The 22,459-nt window shown below is 41.8% G+C and overlaps 1 protein-coding gene across 1 annotated transcript in view; it reads right to left on the bottom strand.

Annotated features, from left to right (window-relative positions):
• dlgap2a (discs, large (Drosophila) homolog-associated protein 2a) overlaps positions 1-22,459 on the bottom strand; it is a 269,222-nt gene that overhangs the window by 122,535 nt on the left and 124,228 nt on the right. The window contains exon 3 of the mRNA XM_062041907.1: positions 15,797-16,011. Coding sequence (XP_061897891.1) covers positions 15,797-16,011 — 215 coding nt within the window. The remainder of the gene's footprint in view (positions 1-15,796; positions 16,012-22,459) is intronic.

Here is a 22,459-nt window from a genome sequence, read left to right as displayed (position 1 = left end):
CAATGACACTAGAATGAGACAGTCAGAGATTAACAAAGAAAGATGTCCAGGCATCGAGTAATTGTCTCTGGCCCCCTGCCTGCGAGAGGCAATGATGAGAGGTATAGCAGATTAGTCTCGCTTAACAAGTGGCTGCCTAGCTACTGTAGGGAGCAGGGACTAACGTTTATTGATAACTGGCCCTCTTTCTGGGGCAAACCAGGCTTGCTGATGAGAGACGGCCTTCACCCTAACCAGGAAGGCGCCATCATCCTGCCTAGAAACATAGACTACTATTTAAGTCTCACTTGACTGACTACACTAGAGCAAGCCCGGTCACAGGCAATTACAATGTCTGTTAGTCCGGGTGAGGAGTCAGTTAAGCTAGAACTAGCCAGCGCCAGGCTGGATAATCCATGTACGCATAGCAATTCTCTTAGAATAATACACAATTCACATAATGTTTTTTCTGTTGTGTCTGTGTCAGAGGTGGACATGCATTCTACTGAGGTGGCAAATTATGATATGTCCAGTCTATTGCAGCACCAAGCAAACAATCGGAAAATTCCCGTCATATCAATTCCTAGATATGGTCGAAACTATTTAAAATGCACTACGCATAATAAACGCAACATTGTTAATATTGCCACTACGGATAATCTTAACAAAAACTCGTCAAAACAGCCCAATACCTATAATATGGGATTTTTAAACATAAGATCATTGTCTCCCAAGGCGTTATTGGTTAATGAGGTCATTAGAGACAACAATCTTAACGTCATTGGTCTTAGCGAAACCTGGCTCAAACCGGACGAATTTTTTGCGCTCAATGAGGCATCTCCTCCTAACTATACGAATGCGCATGTTGCCCGTCCTCTTAAAAGGGGAGGGGGTGTCGCACTAATATACAATGAAAATTTCAACCTTACCCCTAACCTAAATAATAAATATAAATCGTTTGAGGTGCTTACTATGAGGTCTGTCACACCGCTACCTCTCGACCTGGCTGTTATCTACCGCCCCCCTGGGCCCTATTCGGACTTTATCAGTGAATTCTCAGAGTTCGTTGCTGATCTAGTGACGCACGCCGACAATATAATCATAATGGGGGACTTTAATATCCATATGAATACCCCATCGGACCCTCAGTGCGTGGCGCTCCAAACCATAATTGATAGCTGTGGTCTTACACAAATAATACATGAACCCACGCATCGCAACGGTAATACAATAGATCTAGTGCTTGTCAGGGGTGTCACCACCTCCAAAGTTATGATACTTCCATATACTAAAGTAATGTCCGATCATTACCTTATAAAATTTGAAGTTTTGACTCTTTGTCAACAAGCTAATAATAATAATAACTGCTATAGCGGCCGCAACATTAATGCTGCCACAACGATGACTCTTGCTGACCTACTGCCTTCGGTAATGGCACCATTCCCAAATTATGTCGGCTCTATTGATAACCTCACTAACAACTTTGACGATGCCTTGCGCGAAATTATTGATAGTATAGCACCGCTAAAGCAAAAAAGGGCCCCTAAAAGGCGCACCCCATGGTTTACAGAAGAAATTAGAGCTCATAAATTATCATGTAGAAAACTGGAACGCAAATCAATCAATGTTTATTTATATAGCCCTAAATCACAAGTGTCTCAAAGGGCTGTACAAGCCACAACGACATCCTCGGTACAGAGCCCACATACGGGCAAGGAAAAACTCACCCCAGTGGGACGTCGGTGAATGACTATGAGAAACCTTGGAGAGGACCGCATATGTGTGTAACCCCCCCCCTCTAGGGGAGACCGAAAGCAACGGATGTCGAGTGGGTCTGACATAACATTGTGAAAGTCCAGTCCACAGTGGATCCAACACATCAGCGGGAGTCCAGTCCACAGCGGGGCATTTTAAATGGCGCGCGACTAAACTTGAGGTTTTCCATCAAGCATGGAGTGATAGTTTAATAACCTATAAACGCATGCTTACCTTAGCTAAAGCTAAATACTACTCAAATCTCATCCGCCTCAACAAAAACGATCCTAAATTTCTGTTTAGTACAGTAGCATCGCTAACCCAACAAGGGACTCCTCCCAGTAGCTCCACCCACTCGGCAGATGACTTTATGAATTTCTTTATTAAGAAAATTGAACTCATTAGAAAGGAGATTAAAGACAACGCATCCCAGCTACAACTGGGTTCTATTAACACAAATACGACTGTATATACGACGGACACTGCCCTCCAAAATAGTCTCTCTATTTTTGATGAAATAACATTAGAGGAATTATTACAGCGTGTAAGTGGGATAAAACAAACAACATGTTTACTTGACCCACTTCCTGGGAAACTTATCAAGGAACTGTTTGTATTATTAGGTCCATCAGTGTTAAATATTATAAACTTATCACTTTCCTCCGGCACTGTTCCCCTAGCATTCAAAAAAGCGGTTATTCATCCTCTGCTCAAAAGACCTAACCTCGATCCTGACCTCATGGTAAACTACCGACCGGTCTCCCACCTTCCGTTTATTTCCAAAATTCTCGAAAAAATTGTTGCACAGCAGCTAAATGAACACTTAGTGACTAACAATCTCTGTGAACCTTTTCAATCCGGTTTCAGGGCAAATCACTCTACGGAGACAGCCCTCGCAAAAATGACTAATGATCTATTGCTAACGATGGATTCTGATGCGTCATCTATGTTGCTGCTTCTTGATCTTAGCGCCGCTTTCGATACCGTCGATCATAATATTTTATTAGAGCGTATCAAAACACGTATTGGTATGTCAGACTTAGCCTTGTCTTGGTTTAACTCTTATCTTACTGACAGGATGCAGTGCGTCTCCCATAACAATGTGACCTCGGACTATGTCAAGGTAACGTGCGGAGTTCCCCAGGGTTCGGTTCTTGGCCCTGCACTCTTTAGTATTTACATGCTGCCGCTGGGTGACATCATACGCAAGTACGGTGTTAGCTTTCACTGTTATGCTGATGACACTCAACTCTACATGCCCCTAAAGCTGACCAACACGCCGGACTGTAGTCAGCTGGAGGCGTGTCTTAATGAAATTAAACAATGGATGTCCGCTAACTTTTTGCAACTCAACGCTAAGAAAACAGAAATGCTGATTATCGGTCCTGCTAGACACCAGCATCTATTTAATAATACCACCTTAACATTTGACAACCAAACAATTAAACAAGGAGACTCGGTAAAGAATCTGGGTATTATCTTCGACCCAACTCTCTCGTTTGAGTCACACATTAAGAGTGTTACTAAAACGGCCTTCTTTCATCTCCGTAATATCGCTAAAATTCGTTCCATCTTGTCCACTAGCGACGCTGAGATCATTATTCATGCGTTCGTTACGTCTCGTCTCGATTACTGTAACGTATTATTTTCGGGTCTCCCTATGTCTAGCATTAAAAGATTACAGTTGGTACAAAATGCGGCTGCAAGGCTTTTGACAAAAACAAGAAAGTTTGATCATATTACGCCTATACTGGCTCACCTGCACTGGCTTCCTGTGCACTTAAGATGCGACTTTAAGGTTTTACTACTTACGTATAAAATACTACACGGTTTAGCTCCAGCCTATCTCGCAGATTGTATTGTACCATATGTCCCGGCAAGAAATCTGCGTTCAAAGAACTCCGGCTTATTAGTGATTCCCAGAGCCAAAAAAAAGTCTGCGGGCTATAGAGCGTTTTCTATTCGGGCTCCAGTACTCTGGAATGCCCTCCCGGTAACAGTTAGAGATGCTACCTCAGTAGAAGCATTTAAGTCCCATCTTAAAACTCATTTGTATAATCTAGCCTTTAAATAGACCCCCCCTTTTTAGACCAGTTGATCTGCCGTTTCTTTTCTTCTCTCCTCTTCTCCCCTGTCCCTTGCGAGGGGGAGTTGCATAGGTCCGGTGGCCATGGATGAAGTGCTGGCTGTCCAGAGCCGGGACCCCGGGTGGACCACTAGCTTGTGCATCGGTTGGGGACATCTCTGCACTGCTGACCCGTCTCCGCTCGGGATGGTTTCCTGTTGGCCCCGCTGTGGACTGGACTCCCGCTGATGTGTTGGATCCACTGTGGACTGGACTTTCACAATGTTATGTCAGACCCACTCGACATCCGTTGCTTTCGGTCTCCCCTAGAGGGGGTGGGGGGTTACCCACATATGCGGTCCTCTCCAAGGTTTCTCATAGTCATTCACCGACGTCCCACTGGGGTGAGTTTTTCCTTGCCCGTATGTGGGCTCTGTACCGAGGATGTCGTTGTGGCTTGTACAGCCCTTTGAGACACTTGTGATTTAGGGCTATATAAATAAACATTGATTGATTGATTGAACCAAGGGGGAGAAGGTAAAGCGCAAATACAATTGGGGCAAGCATTGAGCCCTGGGGCACCCCATGTGGTAAATGAGCTGTAGAAGAGATAAAACGGTCTATTTTTACACAAAAACTCCTGTCGGTTAGGTACGACCGGAACCAGTTGAAGGCGGCGCCCTTAATGCGCACACAGGGCTATAGAGTATTTTCTATTTGGGCTCCAAAACTCTTGGATAACCTACCGGTAACAGTTAGAGATGCCACCTCAGTAGAAGCATTTAAATCCCAACTAAAAACTTAATTTATATACTCTATTCTTTAAATACACCCTTTTTTAGACCAGTTGTCCTGTCGTTTCTCTTTTTCGCTCTGCGCCCCCTCTCCTGCGTGGAGAGGTTATAAGGCAGGGGTCTCAAACACGCGGCCCGCGGGCCAATTGCGGCCCGCGAGACATTATTTTGCGGCCCGCACCTTAATATGAGTTTTATATGAATGGCACATACTTGTAAATCCTCCCGATTTTTCCGGGAGACTCCCAAATTTCAGTGACCCTCCCGGAAATCTCCAGGGGCAACCATTCTCCCGAATTTCTGCCGATTTTCACCCAGACAACAATATTTTATAATAGCATCCTCTACAGCAGACCTGGGCAGCACGGTGGGACAGGGGTTAGTGCGTCTGCCTCACAATACGAAGGTCCTGAGTAGTCGTGAGATCAATCCCGGCCTCGGGATCTTTCTGTGTGGAGTTTGCATGTTCTCCCCGTGACTGCGTGGGTTCCCTCCGGGTACTCCGGCTTCCTCCCACCTCCAAAGACATGCACCTGGGGATAGGTTGATTGGCAACACTAAATTGGCCCTAGTGTGTGAATGTGAGTGTGAATGTTGTCTGTCTATCTGTGTTGGCCCTGCGATGAGGTGGCGACTTGTCCAGGGTGTACCCCGCCTTCCGCCCGATTGTAGCTGAGATAGGCTCCAGCGCCCCCCGCGACCCCGAAGGGAATAAGCGGTAGAAAATGGATGGATGGATGGATACAGCAGACCTGGGCATTCTGCGGCCCGCGGGCCGCATCCGGCCCTTTGTACGTCCCTGTCCGGCCCGCGTGAGGCCAATCATAAATTACAAAATAAATTTAAAAAAGTATCTATTTCGAGTGTGCAATACAACGGTGCTGCTTTTGTTTTGAAAAGCGTTATTTGTATGACTTCCGTGTGGACATATGCTTGTGCGCGCAGCGGAAATCACAAATTACAAAATACATTTTAAAAAACATCTATGTCGTGCGTGCAATACAACTGTGCTGCTTTTATTTTAAAGAAAGTGTTATTGTTCTGTCTTGTTTGTTGAATTTATTAATAATATATGTAAAACCAGTGTTTAAGTTCACTTTGGAATTCAACAGTGAGGTGCACTGCCTCCTTTAGACAGCTGGAGGCAGCATTGCCTAGTTTACAGTAATGTCCATGATAGCGGGGCACAACAAGGAGTTCCTTTCAAGTAGACTTTAAGCTAGTTCAGTGACGATCGCAAACGTTTTCATCTGCTCGAATCTCATGCCAAACAAAGTATCATCGGTATGTATGGTTGAGTAGTATGCTAATATTTGATTGAGTTGTATTATTTGTTGGTTGTGATGTAATTTGGGACGTTTTATGGCCAAAAGTCAGTCATGCTAATTTTCGGAATTCATACAGTGAAGTGAATGTTAGCATAGTAAGCTAGTTTGCTGTAGAGCACTTAAATTACATATTTTGTGGCGTTTATTTATCCATTTAAGTTCAATACACAGCATATCGCATGTTTTATTGTAGTGGGCTTGTGTGTGTGTAATTGGCTGTGTATGCATGTCTGTAATGTAAGCATCCTTCTGCTTTTATGTTTTCAGTTTTACACTTTTTAGGGTCAATAAACCTGTGGACAAGAAGACGTTTTTCAGAGTGTTTGATCAAGAAAAGGTGTTAGGGTAAAGCCAAGATATTTCTACATATCGAGGGCGGCACAGTTATTTATGGGCGTCTGTCCTGTTAGTGAAGGCGCACAGCGACAAGTGATGCCCGGTTATCCCCGAGACGCTAAAAAAAGAAAAGGTGATGACGAATGGCGTGTTTTCAACAAGACATGGACTGCCAATTAAAGGTAAAGCCGTGTGCTTAATTTGTAGTACACATGTTGCTGTGTTTAAAGAATATAGTGTAACGACCTGCTGAAGTTGATGTTGTCTTCTTGAGTTGCGTAAATGAGGAGTGAGGATGGACGTGAGTGTGAAAGGAACGAGATAAGTTGAGCTGTGTTAGTATAGCTTGCTCAATAAAAGTTAAAAAAAAGCGTCAGTCTAGGTGTGCACTTCTTCTGGATGCTACAATTGGTGGCAGAAGAAAAACTTTGCGCATACTGTGCTGCTTGTGTGCTCAGCCTGCTATATCATCGAGAGGTACGTGCCACGTGAGGAGCTCGCCGCAGAGAGAGAGAGAGAGAGAGAGAGAGAGAGAGAGAGAGAGAAAGAGAGAGAGAGAGAGAGAGAGAGGAAGGAAGGAGAGAGAAAGGAAGGAGAGAGGCAGTATCTACAGGTGCAGCGCACGCTGCTTGCCATGGGGGAATTCCGCCCTCAATGAAGACTCCCAGGTTTGATGGCAAGGCGAACTGGGAGGCATTTCATCCCACTTCTGACATCAATTGTAGCGTCCAGAAGTAGTGCACACCAAGTCTGACGCTCTTTTTAAACTTTTATTGAGCAACCTATACTAACACAGCTCAACTTATCTTGTTCTTTCCACACGCACATCTATCCTCACTCCTCATTTCCGCAACAGCAACGCTTCCTCCGTCTTCGCCAATCACCTTAAAGGCGTGCTACGTTCACAACAAAGAGGCGGCAGGATAAAGTGACAGAAATTGAAATTTTTGCATTGTATTATACATCAGGAAGTGTTGTGTAAGAAAGTGTTAAAAATAAAACCATCAAAAGCCATCTGCTTTTGTATAAAGATAAGTTAGGTTAAATGAAAATATTATTATTTTTTATCTTACGGTATATCCAAAATAATTTAAGCAAAATTTAATTGAAATATTGTCAGTGTGGCCCTCCAGCAGTGCTCGGGTTGCTCATGCGGCCCCCGGTAAAAATTAATTGCCCACCCCTGCTCTACAGCCTGTACAAACAGCGTGCCAGCCCAGTCACATGTGGTATTTGGCTTCTGTAGACACACGTAAGTGACTGCAAGACATCCTTGATCAACAGCCACACAGGTCACACTGAGGGTGTCCGTATAAACAACTTTAACACTGTTACAAATATGTGCCACACTGTGAACCCACACCAAACAAGAATGACAAACACATTTCGGGAGACCATCCGCACCGTAACACAACATAAACACAACAGAACAAATACCCAGAATCCCATGCAGCCCTAACTTTTCAGGGCTACAATATTCACCCCCACCAAACCCCGCCCCGCCCCGAGTTAGGGCTGCAAGGTGTAGAAGCCTCATACAATGTGGATGGGCTGGCACGCTGTTTGTATGGTGAAAATGCGGACGCGACGACATGTTGTAGAGCAGTGGTCCCAAATCACCGGGCCGCAGCCCGGTACCGGTCCGTGTACCGTATGGTACCGGGCCGCACAAGAAATAAAAAAATATTTTTAAAATGTTTTGTTTTGTTTTCATTCTTTATTAAAACAACATAAAAAACACAATATATACATTATATATCAATATAGATCAATACAGTCTGCAGGGATACAGTCTGTAAGCACACATGATTGTATTTCTTTATGACCAAAAAAAAATAAAAATACCATTACTACTACTCCCACACCGAGACCACTTCCCGGAAGACAGCAGGAACTTCACTCGGTGACAGAAAATACCATGAGCATGGCTTCCTACGCTTCGTGCACCTTACTCACGGATAGGCTGGCTCTACCAGAGGGCCGTGTCCGCCAGTTAGAGCAGAGTTATCTCGTAACTTTAGATGTTGCGGACATATCTGCTGGCATTAGCTGTAGCGAGCTAACTAGCCCAGTTTATAGTAGTCCTAAGCGACCTATAAGCTACGGTGTACCGGTTGAGACGCATAATAGATTTAGCCCTTTAGCTAGTCCTACACCCCAGTCTACCGGGCACCACACCTTAGTCATAGGGGACTCCATGACCCGAAACATAAAGCTTAGCAAACCAGCCACAATTAAGTGTATTCCCGGGGCAAGAGCACCTGACATTGAAGCTAATCTTAGGGAGATAACTCGCAACAGGCCTAGTAAACACGTACGGCAGGCTAATCGCACCACTAGTTATGCGAATATAGTTGTACACGTTGGCTCCAATGACACTAGGATGAGACAGTAAGAGATTACAAAGAGAAACATAGCCAGGACTTGTGATCTCGCTAGAAAGATGTCCAGGCATCGAGTAATTGTCTCTGGCCCCCTGCCTGCGAGAGGCGATGATGAGAGATATAGCAGATTAGTCTCGCTTAACAAGTGGCTGGCTAGCTTCTGTAGACAACAGGGACTAACGTATATTGATAACTGGCCCTCTTTCTGGGGCAAACCAGGCTTGCTGATGAAAGACGGCCTTCACCCTAACCAGGAAGGCGCCATCATCCTCGCTAGCACATAGACTCCTGTTTGAGTCACACTTGACTAACTACACTAGAGCAAGCCCGGTCACAGGCAATTACAGAGTCTGCTAGTCCGGGTGAGGAGTCAGTTAAGACAGAACTAGCCAGTGCCAGGCTGAAAAATCCCTGCACACAGCAATTCTTGTAGAATAATACACAACTCACATAATGTTTTTTCTGTTGTGTCAGAGGTAGACATGCATTCTACTGAGGTGGCAAATTATTATGCGTTCAGTTTATCGCAGCACCAAGCAAACAATCTGAAAATTCCAGTCATATCAATTCCTAGATATGGTCGAAACTATTTAAAGTGCACTATGCATAATAAACGCAATATTATTAATATTGCTACTACGGATAATTTCAACAAAAACTCGTCAAAACAGCCCAATACCTATAATATGGGCTTTTTAAACATAAGATCATTGTCTCCCAAAACGTTATTAGTTAATGAGGTCATTAGAGACAACAATCTTAACGTCATTGGTCTTAGCGAAACCTGGCTCAAACCAGACGATTCTTTTGCGCTAAATGAGGCAGATGACTTCATGAATTTCTTTAATAAGAAAATTTAGCTCATTAGAAAGGAGATTAAAGACAATGCATCCCAGCTATAACTGGGTTCTATTAACACAGATATGACTGTATATACGACAGATACTGCCCTCCAAAATAGTCTTTGTCTTTTTGATGAAATAACATTAGAGGAATTATTATGGCGTGTAAGTGGGATAAAACAAACAACATGTATACTTGACCCACTTCCTGGGAAACTTATCAAGGAGCTTTTTGTATTATTAGGTCCATCAGTGCTAAATGTTATAAACTTATCACTTTCCTCTGGCACTGTTCCCCTAGCATTCAAAAAAGCGGTTATTCATCCTCTGCTCAAAAGACCTAACCTCGATCCTGACCTCATGGTAAACTACCGACCGGTGTCCCACCTTCCCTTTATTTCGAAAATCCTCGAAAAAATTGTTGCACAGCAGCTAAATAAACACTTATTGTCTAACAATCTCTGTGAACCATTTCAATCCGGTTTCAGGGCAAATCTCTCTACCGAGACAGCCCTCGCAAAAATGACTAATGATCTATTGCTAACGATGGATTCTGATGCGTCATCTATGTTGCTGCTTCTTGATCTTTGCGCTGCTTTCGATACCGTCAATCATAATATTTTAGTAGAGCGTATCAAAACACGTATTGGTATGTCAGACTTGTTAGCCTTGTCTTGGTTTAACTCTTATCTTACTGACAGGATGCAGTGCGTCTCCCATAACAATGTGACATCGGACTATGTTAAGGTAACGTGCGGAGTCCCCCAGGGTTCGGTTCTTGGCCCTGCACTCCTTAGCATCTACATGCTACCGCTAGGCAACATCATACGCAAATACGGTGTTAGCTTTCACTGTTATGCTGATGATACCTAACTCTACATGCCCCTAAAGCTGACCAACACGCCGGATTGTAGTCAGCTGGAGGTGTGTCTTAATGAAATTAAACAATGGATGTCCGCTAACTTTTTGCAACTCAACGCCAAGAAAACGGAAATGTTGATTATCGGTTCTGCTAGACACCGACATTTATTTAATAATACCACCTTAACATTTGACAACCAAACAATTACACAAGGCGACTCGGTAAAGAATCTGGGTATTATCTTCGATCCAACTCTCTCGTTTGAGTCACACATTAAAAATGTTACTAAAACGGCCTTCTTTCATCTCCGCAATATCGCTAAAATTCGTTCCATTTTGTCCACCAGCGACGCTGAGATCATTATTCATGAGTTTGTTACGTCTCGTCTCGATTACTGTAACATATTATTTTCGGGCCTCTCTATGTCTAGCATTAAAAGATTACAGATGGTACAAAATGCGGCTGCTAGACTTTTGACAAAAACAAGAAAGTTTGATCATATTACACGTAGCTCATCTGCACTGGCTTCCTGTGCACTTAAGATGTGACCTTAAAGTTTTACTACTTACCTATAAAATACTAGACGGTCTAGCTCCATCCTATCTTGCCGATTGTATTGTACCATATGTCCCGGCAAGAAATCTGCGTTCAAAGAACTCCGGCTTATTAGTGATTCCCAGAGCCCAAAAAAAGTCTGCGGGCTATAAAGCGTTTTCTATTCGGGCTCCAGTACTATGGAATGTCCTCCTGGTAACAGTTAGAGATGCTACCTCAGTAGAAGCATTTAAGTCCCATCTTAAAACTCATTTGTATACTCTAGCCTTTAAATAGACCCCCTTTTTAGACCAGTTGATCTGCCGTTTCTTTTCTTTTCTCCTCTGCCCCCCTCTCCCTTGTGGAGAGGGAGACACACAGGTCCGGTGGCCATGGATGAAGTGCTGGCTGTCCAGAAACGGGACCCGGGGTGGACTGCTCGCCTGTGCATCGGTTGGGGACATCTCGGCGCTGCTGACCCGTCTCCGTTTGGGATGGTTTCCTGCTGGCCCAACTATGGACTGGACTTTCACTAATATGTTAGATCCACTATGGACTGGGCTTTCACAATACTATGTCAGACCCACTCGACATCCATTGCTTTCGGTCTCCCCTAGAGGGGGGGGGGGGGGGTGTTACCCACATATGCGGTCCTCTCCAAGGTTTCTCATAGTCATTCACGTCAACGTCCCACTGGGGTGAGTTTTTTTGCCCTTATGTGGGCTCTGTACCGAGGATGTCGTTGTGGCTTGTGCAGCCCTTTGAGACACTTGTGATTTAGGGCTATATAAATAAACATTGATTGATTGATTGATTGAATATTTAGAATGCATTAAAAATGTCCATCCTTTTTCATGTCTTTCATAAAAATGATTGATTAAAAAAAAAGTGCAGTTCCTCTTTAAGCCTGCTGCAATTTGTACTTTTAATCTACATTACATATTTTAGACCCAATGTGATGTAACCCCAAAACTTTTAGTTCAAGAAGCACACACCTATTTTGTCATAAATGCATTGCACGGACAGGATGTGACCTTTTGTAATAAATTCGGAATAACATTTTCCGGAGGTCAGCCTACAATATACACACAGTGTACACTAGTTAACCTACACAAACCCAGGAATAATATGCACACTGCTCACCAAAACGTGGTTATCTGAGCACATTGGACCTACATTTCTCCAGCAGGTCATGCTCTTTTAAATGAGCCCAAAATAATTAGATTTAAAAAAAATCCTCCGGATCTTGATTCTTTTTTTTTTTTTTTTTGTCAACTGTTTGTTGATAAATTATTATGCAGTGCAGTGAGATTGTGATTTCAAACCATTAAATTAGCTTGTTTAGTAAAGCATTTCACAATCACAGTGGGTGGGTGGCATGAACCACTCACAGCGGAATTTTCAATTTATTCTCAGCATGTAAACTAACTCTTGGGACCTCAGCTATTTTACATATTTTAGTAAGCGGACTCAATATATTAATTAATTAGGTTTTCAATAATTCTATACTTCTTAAATACTTCCTGACCTTTGCTCTTATCCTGCTGTTCAATTTTATTTGCCCATCTTTTCTTGACATTGGTCAGAAATGTTTTGGAATAGTTTTGTACGTATTACATTCTCCCCAACTAATTCATCCACTGTTATAATTCTAGTGAAAGTCCAAGACACATTCTACTGAGGGGCGTTTGGAACAAGGACATGGTTCAAATTGGAGTAGAAATGAAAATAATAAAACTTCATTGAAAACTCAGAAATGCAAGATTGTTGTTGGGTTTGAATTTGCTGTGATGACAGTGACAACATATTTCTAACATGTCTATGGATATTACCATTCATGCCACAAGATCATGGCCTGGGCTTTTGTAAAGATTTGTAAAGTATTTTACTCTAACTTAAATTTGTCAGTTATAAAATGTTGTTATGAAATTTTAGATTATATCAACTTTACGGTCAAAGTTCCATAATAAAGTTGTTTGAATCAAATTAGGAATGTTTACACAATCGACACCACTTTGCAAAAATGTAAAATGGGTCTTTCCTTCTGTTAACGGAAAACCCAGCATGGAATACTTCACTGTTCACTCGACAAAGACGTCATAACATCATCAGAGCTCTGTGTATTCACAAACAGCGCCAATATTTGGCAACCAGGATAAGATGATAGAAAAAAGGGTTCAATATAACCAATCTATTTGTGGCAGCATTGGACAAAATTATGTTTCACTTTTACATCTCATAGCGCATACTTGCAAATATTAGCTCATTTGGAATTTGATGCCTGCAACATGTTTCAAAAAAGCTGGCACAAGCGGCAAAAAAGACTGAGAAAGTTAAGGAATGCTCATCAAACACTTATTTGGAACATCCCATGATTGGGTATAAAAGCAGCTTCCATGAAATGCTCGGTCATTCACAAACAAGGATGGGGCGAGGGTCACCACTTTGTGAACAAATGCGTGAGCAAATTGTCCAACAGTTTAAGAACATCATTTCTCAACGAGCGATTGCAAAGAATTTAGGGATTTCACCATCTACGGTCAGTAATATCATCAAAAGTTTCAAAGAATCTGGAGAAATCACTGCATGTAAGCGATGATATTACGGACCTTCGATCTCTCAGGCGGTACTGCTTGAAAAACCGACAGCAGTGTGTAAAGGATATCACCACATGGGCTCAGGAACACTTCAGAAAACCACTTTCAGTAACTACAGTATGTCGCTACATCTGTAAATGCAAGTTAAAACTCTACTATGCAAAGCCAAAGCCATTTATCAACATCACCCAGAAACGCCGCCGGCTTCGCTGGGCCAGAGCTCTTCTAAGATGGACTGATGCAAAATGGAAAAGTGTTCTGTGGTCTGACGAGTCCACATTTCAAATTGTTTTTGGAAACTGTGGACGTTGTGTCCTCCGGACTAAATAGGAAAATAACCATCCGGATTGTTATAGGCGCAAAGTTCAAAAGCCAGCATCTGTGATGGTATGGGGGTGTATTAGTGCCCAAGGCATGGGTAACTTACACATCTGTGAAGGCGCCATTAATGCTGAAAGGTACATACAGGTTTTGGAACAACATATGTTGTCATTCAAGCGACGTTATCATGAACGCCCCTGCTTATTTCAGCAAGACAATGCCAAGCCTTGTGTTACAAAGTGCGGGTACTAGACTGGCCTGCCTGTAGTCCAGACCTGTCTCCCATTGAAAATGTGTGGCACATTATGAAGCGTAAAACACGACAGCGGAGACTGTTGAACAACTTAAGCTGTACATCAAGCAAGAATGGAAAATAATTCCACCTGAAAAGCTTAAAAAATTGGTCTCCTCAGTTCCCAAACGTTTACTGAGTGTTGTTAAAAGGAAAGGCCATGTAACACAGTGGTAAAAATGCCCCTGTGCCAACTTTTTTGCAATGTGTTGCTGCCATTAAATTCTAAGTTAATGATTATTTGCAAAAAGAAACCAAGTTTTTCAGTTCAAACATTAAATATTTTCTCTTTGCAGTCTATTCTGTTGAATATAAGTTGAAAATGATTTACAAGTTACTGTATTCTGTATTCTGGTTTTGGATTTTGTATTATTAACGACTGAACAAACACATTATTGGTAAAACTAAGACATAATTATCTAAATATTGTGGGCTTTCTGATCATGGAGTGCACCATTTACCGTGCTTAAAATGATGGATGGATAGGAGTGTATGCATGCAAGAGGGAATTGGTTTACAATCACATCATCTGAATATGTTCTCCCATCTTTAAAAAGTCAAAAAAAATGTTTTTTCAAAATATTGGAGACTTTACAAGTGACATGCTGCATCAAAAACCTTATGAAGGTTTTTACATTTGAGAAAAAAGTAGTTTTAACCAAATTAGGAATGATGATGTTTAATGATAATGGTAATTACTGGCTGATAAAGGAACAACAAAGCTTTCCCTATTAGCCATGAAACATTAGGTGTCCACACATACATAGCAGTGGCGTGCCGTCACTAGAGGCAGGGGAGGCACGGCCTCACCTGCCATCATTGAAAGAAAAAAAAAAGTAAAAAGAAAAAAAAAAAAATTAAATTGTTATGTGTATCCAGTGATTATACTAAAGTTATTTTCCATTTAACTTCACCAGTTTTAGATTATTTTTATTTTTATTTTCACATTTGCCGTTCAAATACTGAGAAGAGACGGTGCGGTGATCAGCAGCCAGTTTAGGCACGTCACTGATTTGTGCCTCAACATGGATTGTGCGCAATGACTCGGCTAACTGCTGGCCTGCTGTGCAGTGAGACCGTATTGCTATATGAATTATATTATACATTTCCATAGTTTAGTTAGCTGAGGTATATAATGTACAGTGTATTTTGTCAACAACTGTATGTGTGTAACGTATTTTTAGTGCTAAGCATTCATAAAACTCTGCTGGAAGACACACTGTGTGAGGCTCGTCTCATAACCCCGCCTCCTGGTGCCAAGCATCTCCGCCGCAGAATGCACCGCCCGACGGCAGCGCCGCGGCCACACCAACCAAAGCCCACACCCAAACCCTCCACGTGCAAGACCGAATCCACCCAAAAAAAGTCACTTAACAAGAAGCCAAAAAGTGCAAAAACAACAATGCTCACGCTGCAGGAGCCGCGAACGACCGCAGGGACACAACATTAGGTACACCTGCACTGCAGGTTCATATGTTTGTAAATCTGACTGTGATGATGCAGTCGTGCCTCACCAGACATTAACCTCACCGCACGCCACTGATACATAGAAGTATAGATTTGTGCGGGGTTTTAGCAATGTTATAATGACCATCATCTTAGTTCCTGCTAAAATGGATTGTTAACTTGACCCTACAATCAAATGTATTAGTAGCATCATGCAAGCAGAAGTAGAGACAAACTCCACAGGAGTTGCATGTGTTGTACCTGTGAGAGTCCAGCAGCTCTCTGGGTCTGATGATGGCCTTGATTAGCGCGTCTGGCCGCACCAACTTCTGGGGAGATGTCTTAGGGCTGGAATCCGACTCTCCACTCTCTTCATCCCCCATGGCTTTGACGTAGCTGCTGCTCCGCATTCGACGACATGGAATCTCGTCATCTTTCCCATCGCCGGGATAACCTTCCCATTCATCCTGGGGCACCTAGGGAAGGGCATTTCATTGTTAGTTTATGTTTATAGTCACACATTCAATGCCCCTAGTCAAGTATTTTTGCTGACTAACCAGTGGACATTTAGCGCTTTCCAGGTTTTTTCCATCAGTCCAGTAGCATTTTTGACCCTTCTGGGCCACCGTAAATAATTGGTAATAGAAACACAAAAGAGAATCATTGGTGGGAAGTCAATGTGCTTGTTGCAACTTTCACCACATTTTTGAGTGATTCAATATCAGATTTAGAGGTGAAAGTTTATTTTTAGTTTCAACAAGGAAATGGCACAGAATCGGTGGAATGGCCCTACTACTGTTAACACACAACTTGCATTACAATTTCCGTTAATGGGCCGGACACACACCCTTTTATTCAGGCTTTCTACTGATCATGTTAAACTCTTATGTTTTTGTTTGGTTATTTTCTACTTCATGTATTTATATCATTACTACTAACATTCTCTTGATTTATTGTTGTTTTTTTTAAAATAAACTTTTATTAACTAAAATATATTATTTATATTTTATTTTTACATATATTTTTTCATATGTTTCATAAACTTTTTTTAGATGGTGTTAATTTTAGATATTCTCCAGTGTGGCGAATTCCTCAATCCTTAGTGCCGTGCCATGTTTTTTTTTGTCATTGTCAATGGTGATGTGTGCACGTGTGTGTGCGCGTGTGTGTGTGCGTGCGAATGTGTGTGTGCGTGCGTGTTTGTATGTATGTGTTTTCTTCTTTTATTTCTCGATGTGTAAAGCGCATTGTTTGCCACTTGCCTGGGCTATATGAATAAAGTTTGATTTGATTTGAATTGTTTTCGTTGGCAAGAATAACTACTGGCAAATAAATGCTTTTTGTTGTTTGGATCGTCTAATTCACAAAGAACAACAAACTGTCCTATGGTTTTTACACATAACTCATGCTTTAAGCAGAACATTTGTCCATAGAAGACTATGGGCCAAATGTTGAAACTATAAAATTGCATGTACTATTCGTGGACGTTATGTGGTCGATCTACTAAGGCCCTGTTTGCACTATGCCGGATAAGGTTATCCAGGGTAAATCACACCTAACCTTATCCGTGTCCACACACAACAATGCCACAGTTTAAGACCCCCGCCCCCCTCTGTCCGCTGGCGCAACGCGACCTAGTACGCATGCGCGGAAAATGCACACGTCATAGTCACCTCCAGTGTTGCTTTGTGTGCAAGTTCTTAAATGTAACTTATCTGAACAATATCCAGTGTTGTGGTATTTCAATTAACTGGAATCCAGTGTGCTGTGGGGCCCTACTGTAGTGAATCACACCTGAGCCATCATAAATTAATCAAATCTATATTGGACACAAAAGTACGCAATATGATAAAGAACATTTTACAACAATCAATCTCGGGATCTAGATATCTGGTCAGGACACTCCTAACTCTTTTGCCTTCACCTTCATTGTCCATTCGTTTTTGGTGAGTTCGTTGAGATGGTGAGTTTGTTGAGTCTGCGACATACATGGCGCACAATAACTGATACAGTCTGCTTTGCCAGTCCAAAAGCATTCACCTTTTTCCGTAGTCTTCCCTCGACGGCCAGGTAATAAAAAGCACACTCTACCTTTTTTATCACATCCACTGGAGCTCGCATTCTCGTTGTCACTCCTTCGACAAATGGACAAAGTTTTTCGCTAAGTAAATTCACAGCTGACCTGGACATTTGAAAGTTCTCTTGCCGTCTGAGAAGTGTTGTATCCCAAATAGCTGCAATCGCTTTCTCTTAAGATATTCATGTGTGATTTCCACAAGCGTCTGTACATGTAGAAGAAGGAGAAACACGGGCATGTCTGGATGACTCGCCTCCATAATTTCCAGTGTTTACCTCCGAGTTACGAAACCGCTTTATTATGAAGCTGGCTGTGACGCGTTCTTTCTGACGTCACTTCCTGTGTGGGTGTGGTCTTTCTGGCGTCACTTCCTCTCCGAACTCAGTTTGTAAACGATCAATGAGTCCAAACAAAGGTAAGTGCCGTAGATTCACGGCACACTTCGCAGTGTAAAAATTTGTCCAAGGAGGGGGACTTTAAATGCTGGTTTAATGTGGCTGAAACGGGGCTTAGGCTAAATAATTATTTGTTTAAGGGGTTAAACGACTTAGTGTAGACGTGGCCTAAGACTGCGTCTACAATTTATAACAAGTGCAAAAGTGTTGCAGACGGCCCTATTTAAATGAGGATATTGCGAGTACGAGGCTGTCACCATGAAGACACTCTTTTCCTTCAACATTGTACTCCTACCTGTTTTGCTATGTTTTGAAACATGCAGCAGACAACTATAACGAGTACCACTTTTTCGAGGCATTTTTGAAGCAGCGATCTACAACAGTACAACAGACACTGGCACTAACTGTGAGCATGTGCCTGAATGATCCATTCGCAAGAAAATGCACATTGAAATATATTTGTTTTCATATAGGGGATATATTGACATATCTCCTATTTAAAAAAAAAAAAAGGCATTAAACAAGCACCAGCAGACACATGTCTCCAAATTAGCCCTTATGTCATTCATCAGCTCAAAGATGGAATTGCTGGCCCGATGATATACAGCAATAAACATATTTTTGATTGTCGACACGAGAACGGAAGTTTCTCTCTGTCTCTCGTCATATTGCTGTGATCGTCACCTTCTGTTTGCAGCGCAGCCCTTGCAATAACATTTCAAACATACTAACTACAGATGCGAAACAGCGGTCTCAAAATGGATTCCATCCATTCATCCATTTTCTACCGCTTGTCCCTTTCGGGGTCACGGGGGGTGGGGGAGGGGGCTGCTGGAGCCTATCTCAGCTGAATTCGGGCGGAAGGCGGGGTACACCCTGGACAAGTCGCCACCTCATCGCAGGGCCAACAGTTTCCTGCTTGATAAATCACATTGGAAGGTGCCAGTAAAAATGTGACTTCATAACTGTGCATAATCATTATGTAGCATGTGGGACTGCTCTGACTTAATAGGTGTCAATAGGGAAGACGGTTATTCGTCTGATACAAATTTGCTGGGCTCACGTCATCTAATCCTGCCATGCACTAATGATTATTCATAAGCTCATAACACACTATTGACAACACACTGGCATACAGGCACACATACATTTTGCTTTGCAACAACAGAGTTCAATTACTTTGACAAGAATCGGATGAATAGTCAGGTTATTTGTCTCTAAACACACACACACACACACACACACACACGCACTCACGCACGCACACACACAAAGATACACACACACACACACACACACACACACACACACACACACACACACACACACACACACACACACACACACACACACACACACACACACACACACACACACACACACACACACACTGTCAACAAATATGATCTGTGAGAGACCTTCATACAGAGCGTTACCATATTTTCAGTTATTCTTTAAAATGCACTATGTTGCAGTTTTCAGACATTGCGCAATGGGTCAGAATGTTTAGCTTGACATTTATCTGCACAAAATATGACATGGTCAATTTTCACCATTTCCCATTGTGTGGATATGTGTTCTATCCATCATTTTAACATTATAGCAAATGCATCAGCCTCAGCAGAAAGCAAGCCTACCAAGCTATATATTTCTTACATGGGTACATATTTCTTTAACTACAACACCCAGTGCTGCAGTCTTCAGTCACAAGAATAAAAGTAGCTTTTGATAGAAATGCCCACACAACAGCACTGATGTGATCAAAGTTTGAGATATCATTTTTATTGTAAAATAATCCAGATGCTGTGTACCATCAGAATCGTGTCTTTAAGAAAATGATATGGCGTATTACATGTAAATAAGCTTAATTTAAACATCACTAATGTGGCTCATGACATATTTTAAAGACAATACTACTTATGCCAAAGCAAGAACACCGATTTCCCACGGTTTATTTAAAAGTGAAGTAGGACCATTTACTGTAAAAGCACACTTAAAGTAAGATTGTCATGTGGGCACACAGTAGAGTAGATTAGTTATATCCTGTTAAAAACGTTTTTATTCATACTTAATCAGCTGGAGTCAGTGAACACGGTCGTGTCTATATACTCTGGAAGTGTGGAGAATAAACCGGCCTTTCACAGCTAATTTATGAACAATAACATATATATATATATATATATATATATATATATATATATATATATATATATATATATATATATATATATGTATATAATTTCAATTTTATCGTGGTTATACTATGCAGATTAAATTAGGACACCTTCTTGGTGTCATTTTTTAAATTACATTTTGGTGCCCCATTTGAGTTGTGCTCAGATTATTTTGTAAGACATGCCACCATACATGCAATACAGATATCCTTAGTATTTTAAAACAGTGGTCCCCAACCTTTTTGTAACTGCGGACCGGTCAACGCTTGAAAATATGGGGCATGGGGGGAATTTTTTTTTGTCATAAAAAAATACAATCATGTGTGTTTACGGACTGTATCACTGCAGACTGTATTGATCTATATTGATATATAATGTAGGAACCAGAAATATTAATAACAGAAAGAAACAACCCTTTTGTGCGAATGAGTGTGAATGAGTGTAAATGGGGGAGGGAAGTTTTTTGGGTAGGTGCACTAATTGTAAGTGTATCTTGAGTTTTTTATGTTGCTTTAATAAAAAAAAAATATATAAAAAATTGTGAGCAACACTACCGCTTGTGACGTCACGCTACTTCCGGTAGGGGCAAGGTTTTTTTAATCAGCGAGCAAAAGTTGCAAACTTTATCGTCGATTTTCTCTACTAAATCCTTTCAGCAAAAATATGGCAATATCGCGAAATGATCAAGTATGACACATAGAATGGATCTGCTATTCCCGTTTAAATAAAAAAAAATTCATTTCAGTAGGCCTTTAATGCTTGTAATATGACTGTGGAAGGGGTGTGGTCCATGCGTTCCCTGCGGGCAGGGCGTGTGCAGGTGCCGGCCATGAAGCAGCAGACAGGTGAGTGGATATCTCAACTGGAACGAGTTATCTAATCACTTGTTCCTTTATTAGCAGCGTCGGAGACCATAAGGGGGGGAGTTGATGGAAGCAAGGAGGGAGAGTGAGATGAAGAGGAGCAGACGACAAAACAACTGCTGAAAAGCACAAAAAAGATTGAAAATAAACCTGAGTGTAAACCTGAACCCGAGGGTGTGTGGCCGTGGTCTGTTGGTCCAAGAAGAACCCAGCATCGAGACGTTCACAATGACATATTTTGAAATTATTCTGCCCAACACTGGTCACATATAGCTTTGTCGCACAAACACACAATGGAACATACTCTTTGCTAAAAGTCATTCATCTCCCTGTCAAAGGCAGATATGCTCAAGCTACCAAATGGAGTCAAAGGGTTAATTAAGTCTTGGAGGGGTTTGGTATTTTTAGATGTCTAATTAATGAATGGAACGCTAGAGGAGAGGCACAAGCTGTGGTGGGATTTGTGTCATATGGATTGGCTGATAAACTGAATACATTCTCAGGTGTCTCCCTGTTGAGGTGGGGACGTGCTTAATAACCATGATTGGCTGCTGTGGATCCTCACCTAAACATGTGAGAGAACACACAGTTCTCACAGAAACACCGCAATGGTGTCAGCAAAGTGTGCTAATTATTATGCAGCACATTTTTGTCTGTTTCCATATAAATAGATTGTAGGCATATTTGTGTGATTAATACTGATCATGTCGACGCCCCCGGGAACACTGAAACAACACAGCTTAAGCGCAAGAATTGATATTCAAAACGAGACAATCACAATTGCTAAATGTTCCTGTAATTTAATCATGTTGAGTAAATGTCACATATTTCTTGAGCAGTGGCTCAGCTTTCAGGAACATGGGCAGAAACAGGGCTGGCCCTAGATTTTTTTTGTGGCTTAAAACAAGATTCTTTTTGTGGCCCCATTTCGGTTTTTGATATTCCTCTTGTAATATACTAGGAACTGACTGCAGCCTTTAGTGAGTAGTGTGTTTTTTATGCTATTTTACGGAAATTAATTTACCACAACCAGGCCTTGAACCAATTAACATCGATGAACAAGGGTTTACTGTATCACTCCTGGCTACTAGATGTAGATTTGAGAATGGAAGCCTCAGTGTGTGTATACAAGACATAACCAACACTAATGCTCTTCAATTACGTTTACAATTAGATATTAAAAATAATGTATTATGAATATTTTACATGTATGTAAAGATCTGTATTTAAATATAAATAATCAGGTATGAACAAAAAACACAAATACTACATTGGCAACTGCAATTCAATTTAATCCATCCATCCATCTTCTTCCACTTATCCGAGGTCGGGTCGCGGGGGCAGTAGCCTAAGCAGGGAAGCCCAGACTTTCCTCTCCCCAGCGACTTCGTACGGCTCTTCCCGGGGGATCCCGA

The sequence above is a fragment of the Entelurus aequoreus genome, linkage group LG03 (assembly GCF_033978785.1).
Source record: "Entelurus aequoreus isolate RoL-2023_Sb linkage group LG03, RoL_Eaeq_v1.1, whole genome shotgun sequence".
Classification (NCBI taxonomy): Eukaryota; Metazoa; Chordata; class Actinopteri; order Syngnathiformes; family Syngnathidae; genus Entelurus; species Entelurus aequoreus.
Note: the sequence above shows the minus strand (reverse complement) of the source record. Positions and strands in the feature narration are given on the sequence as shown.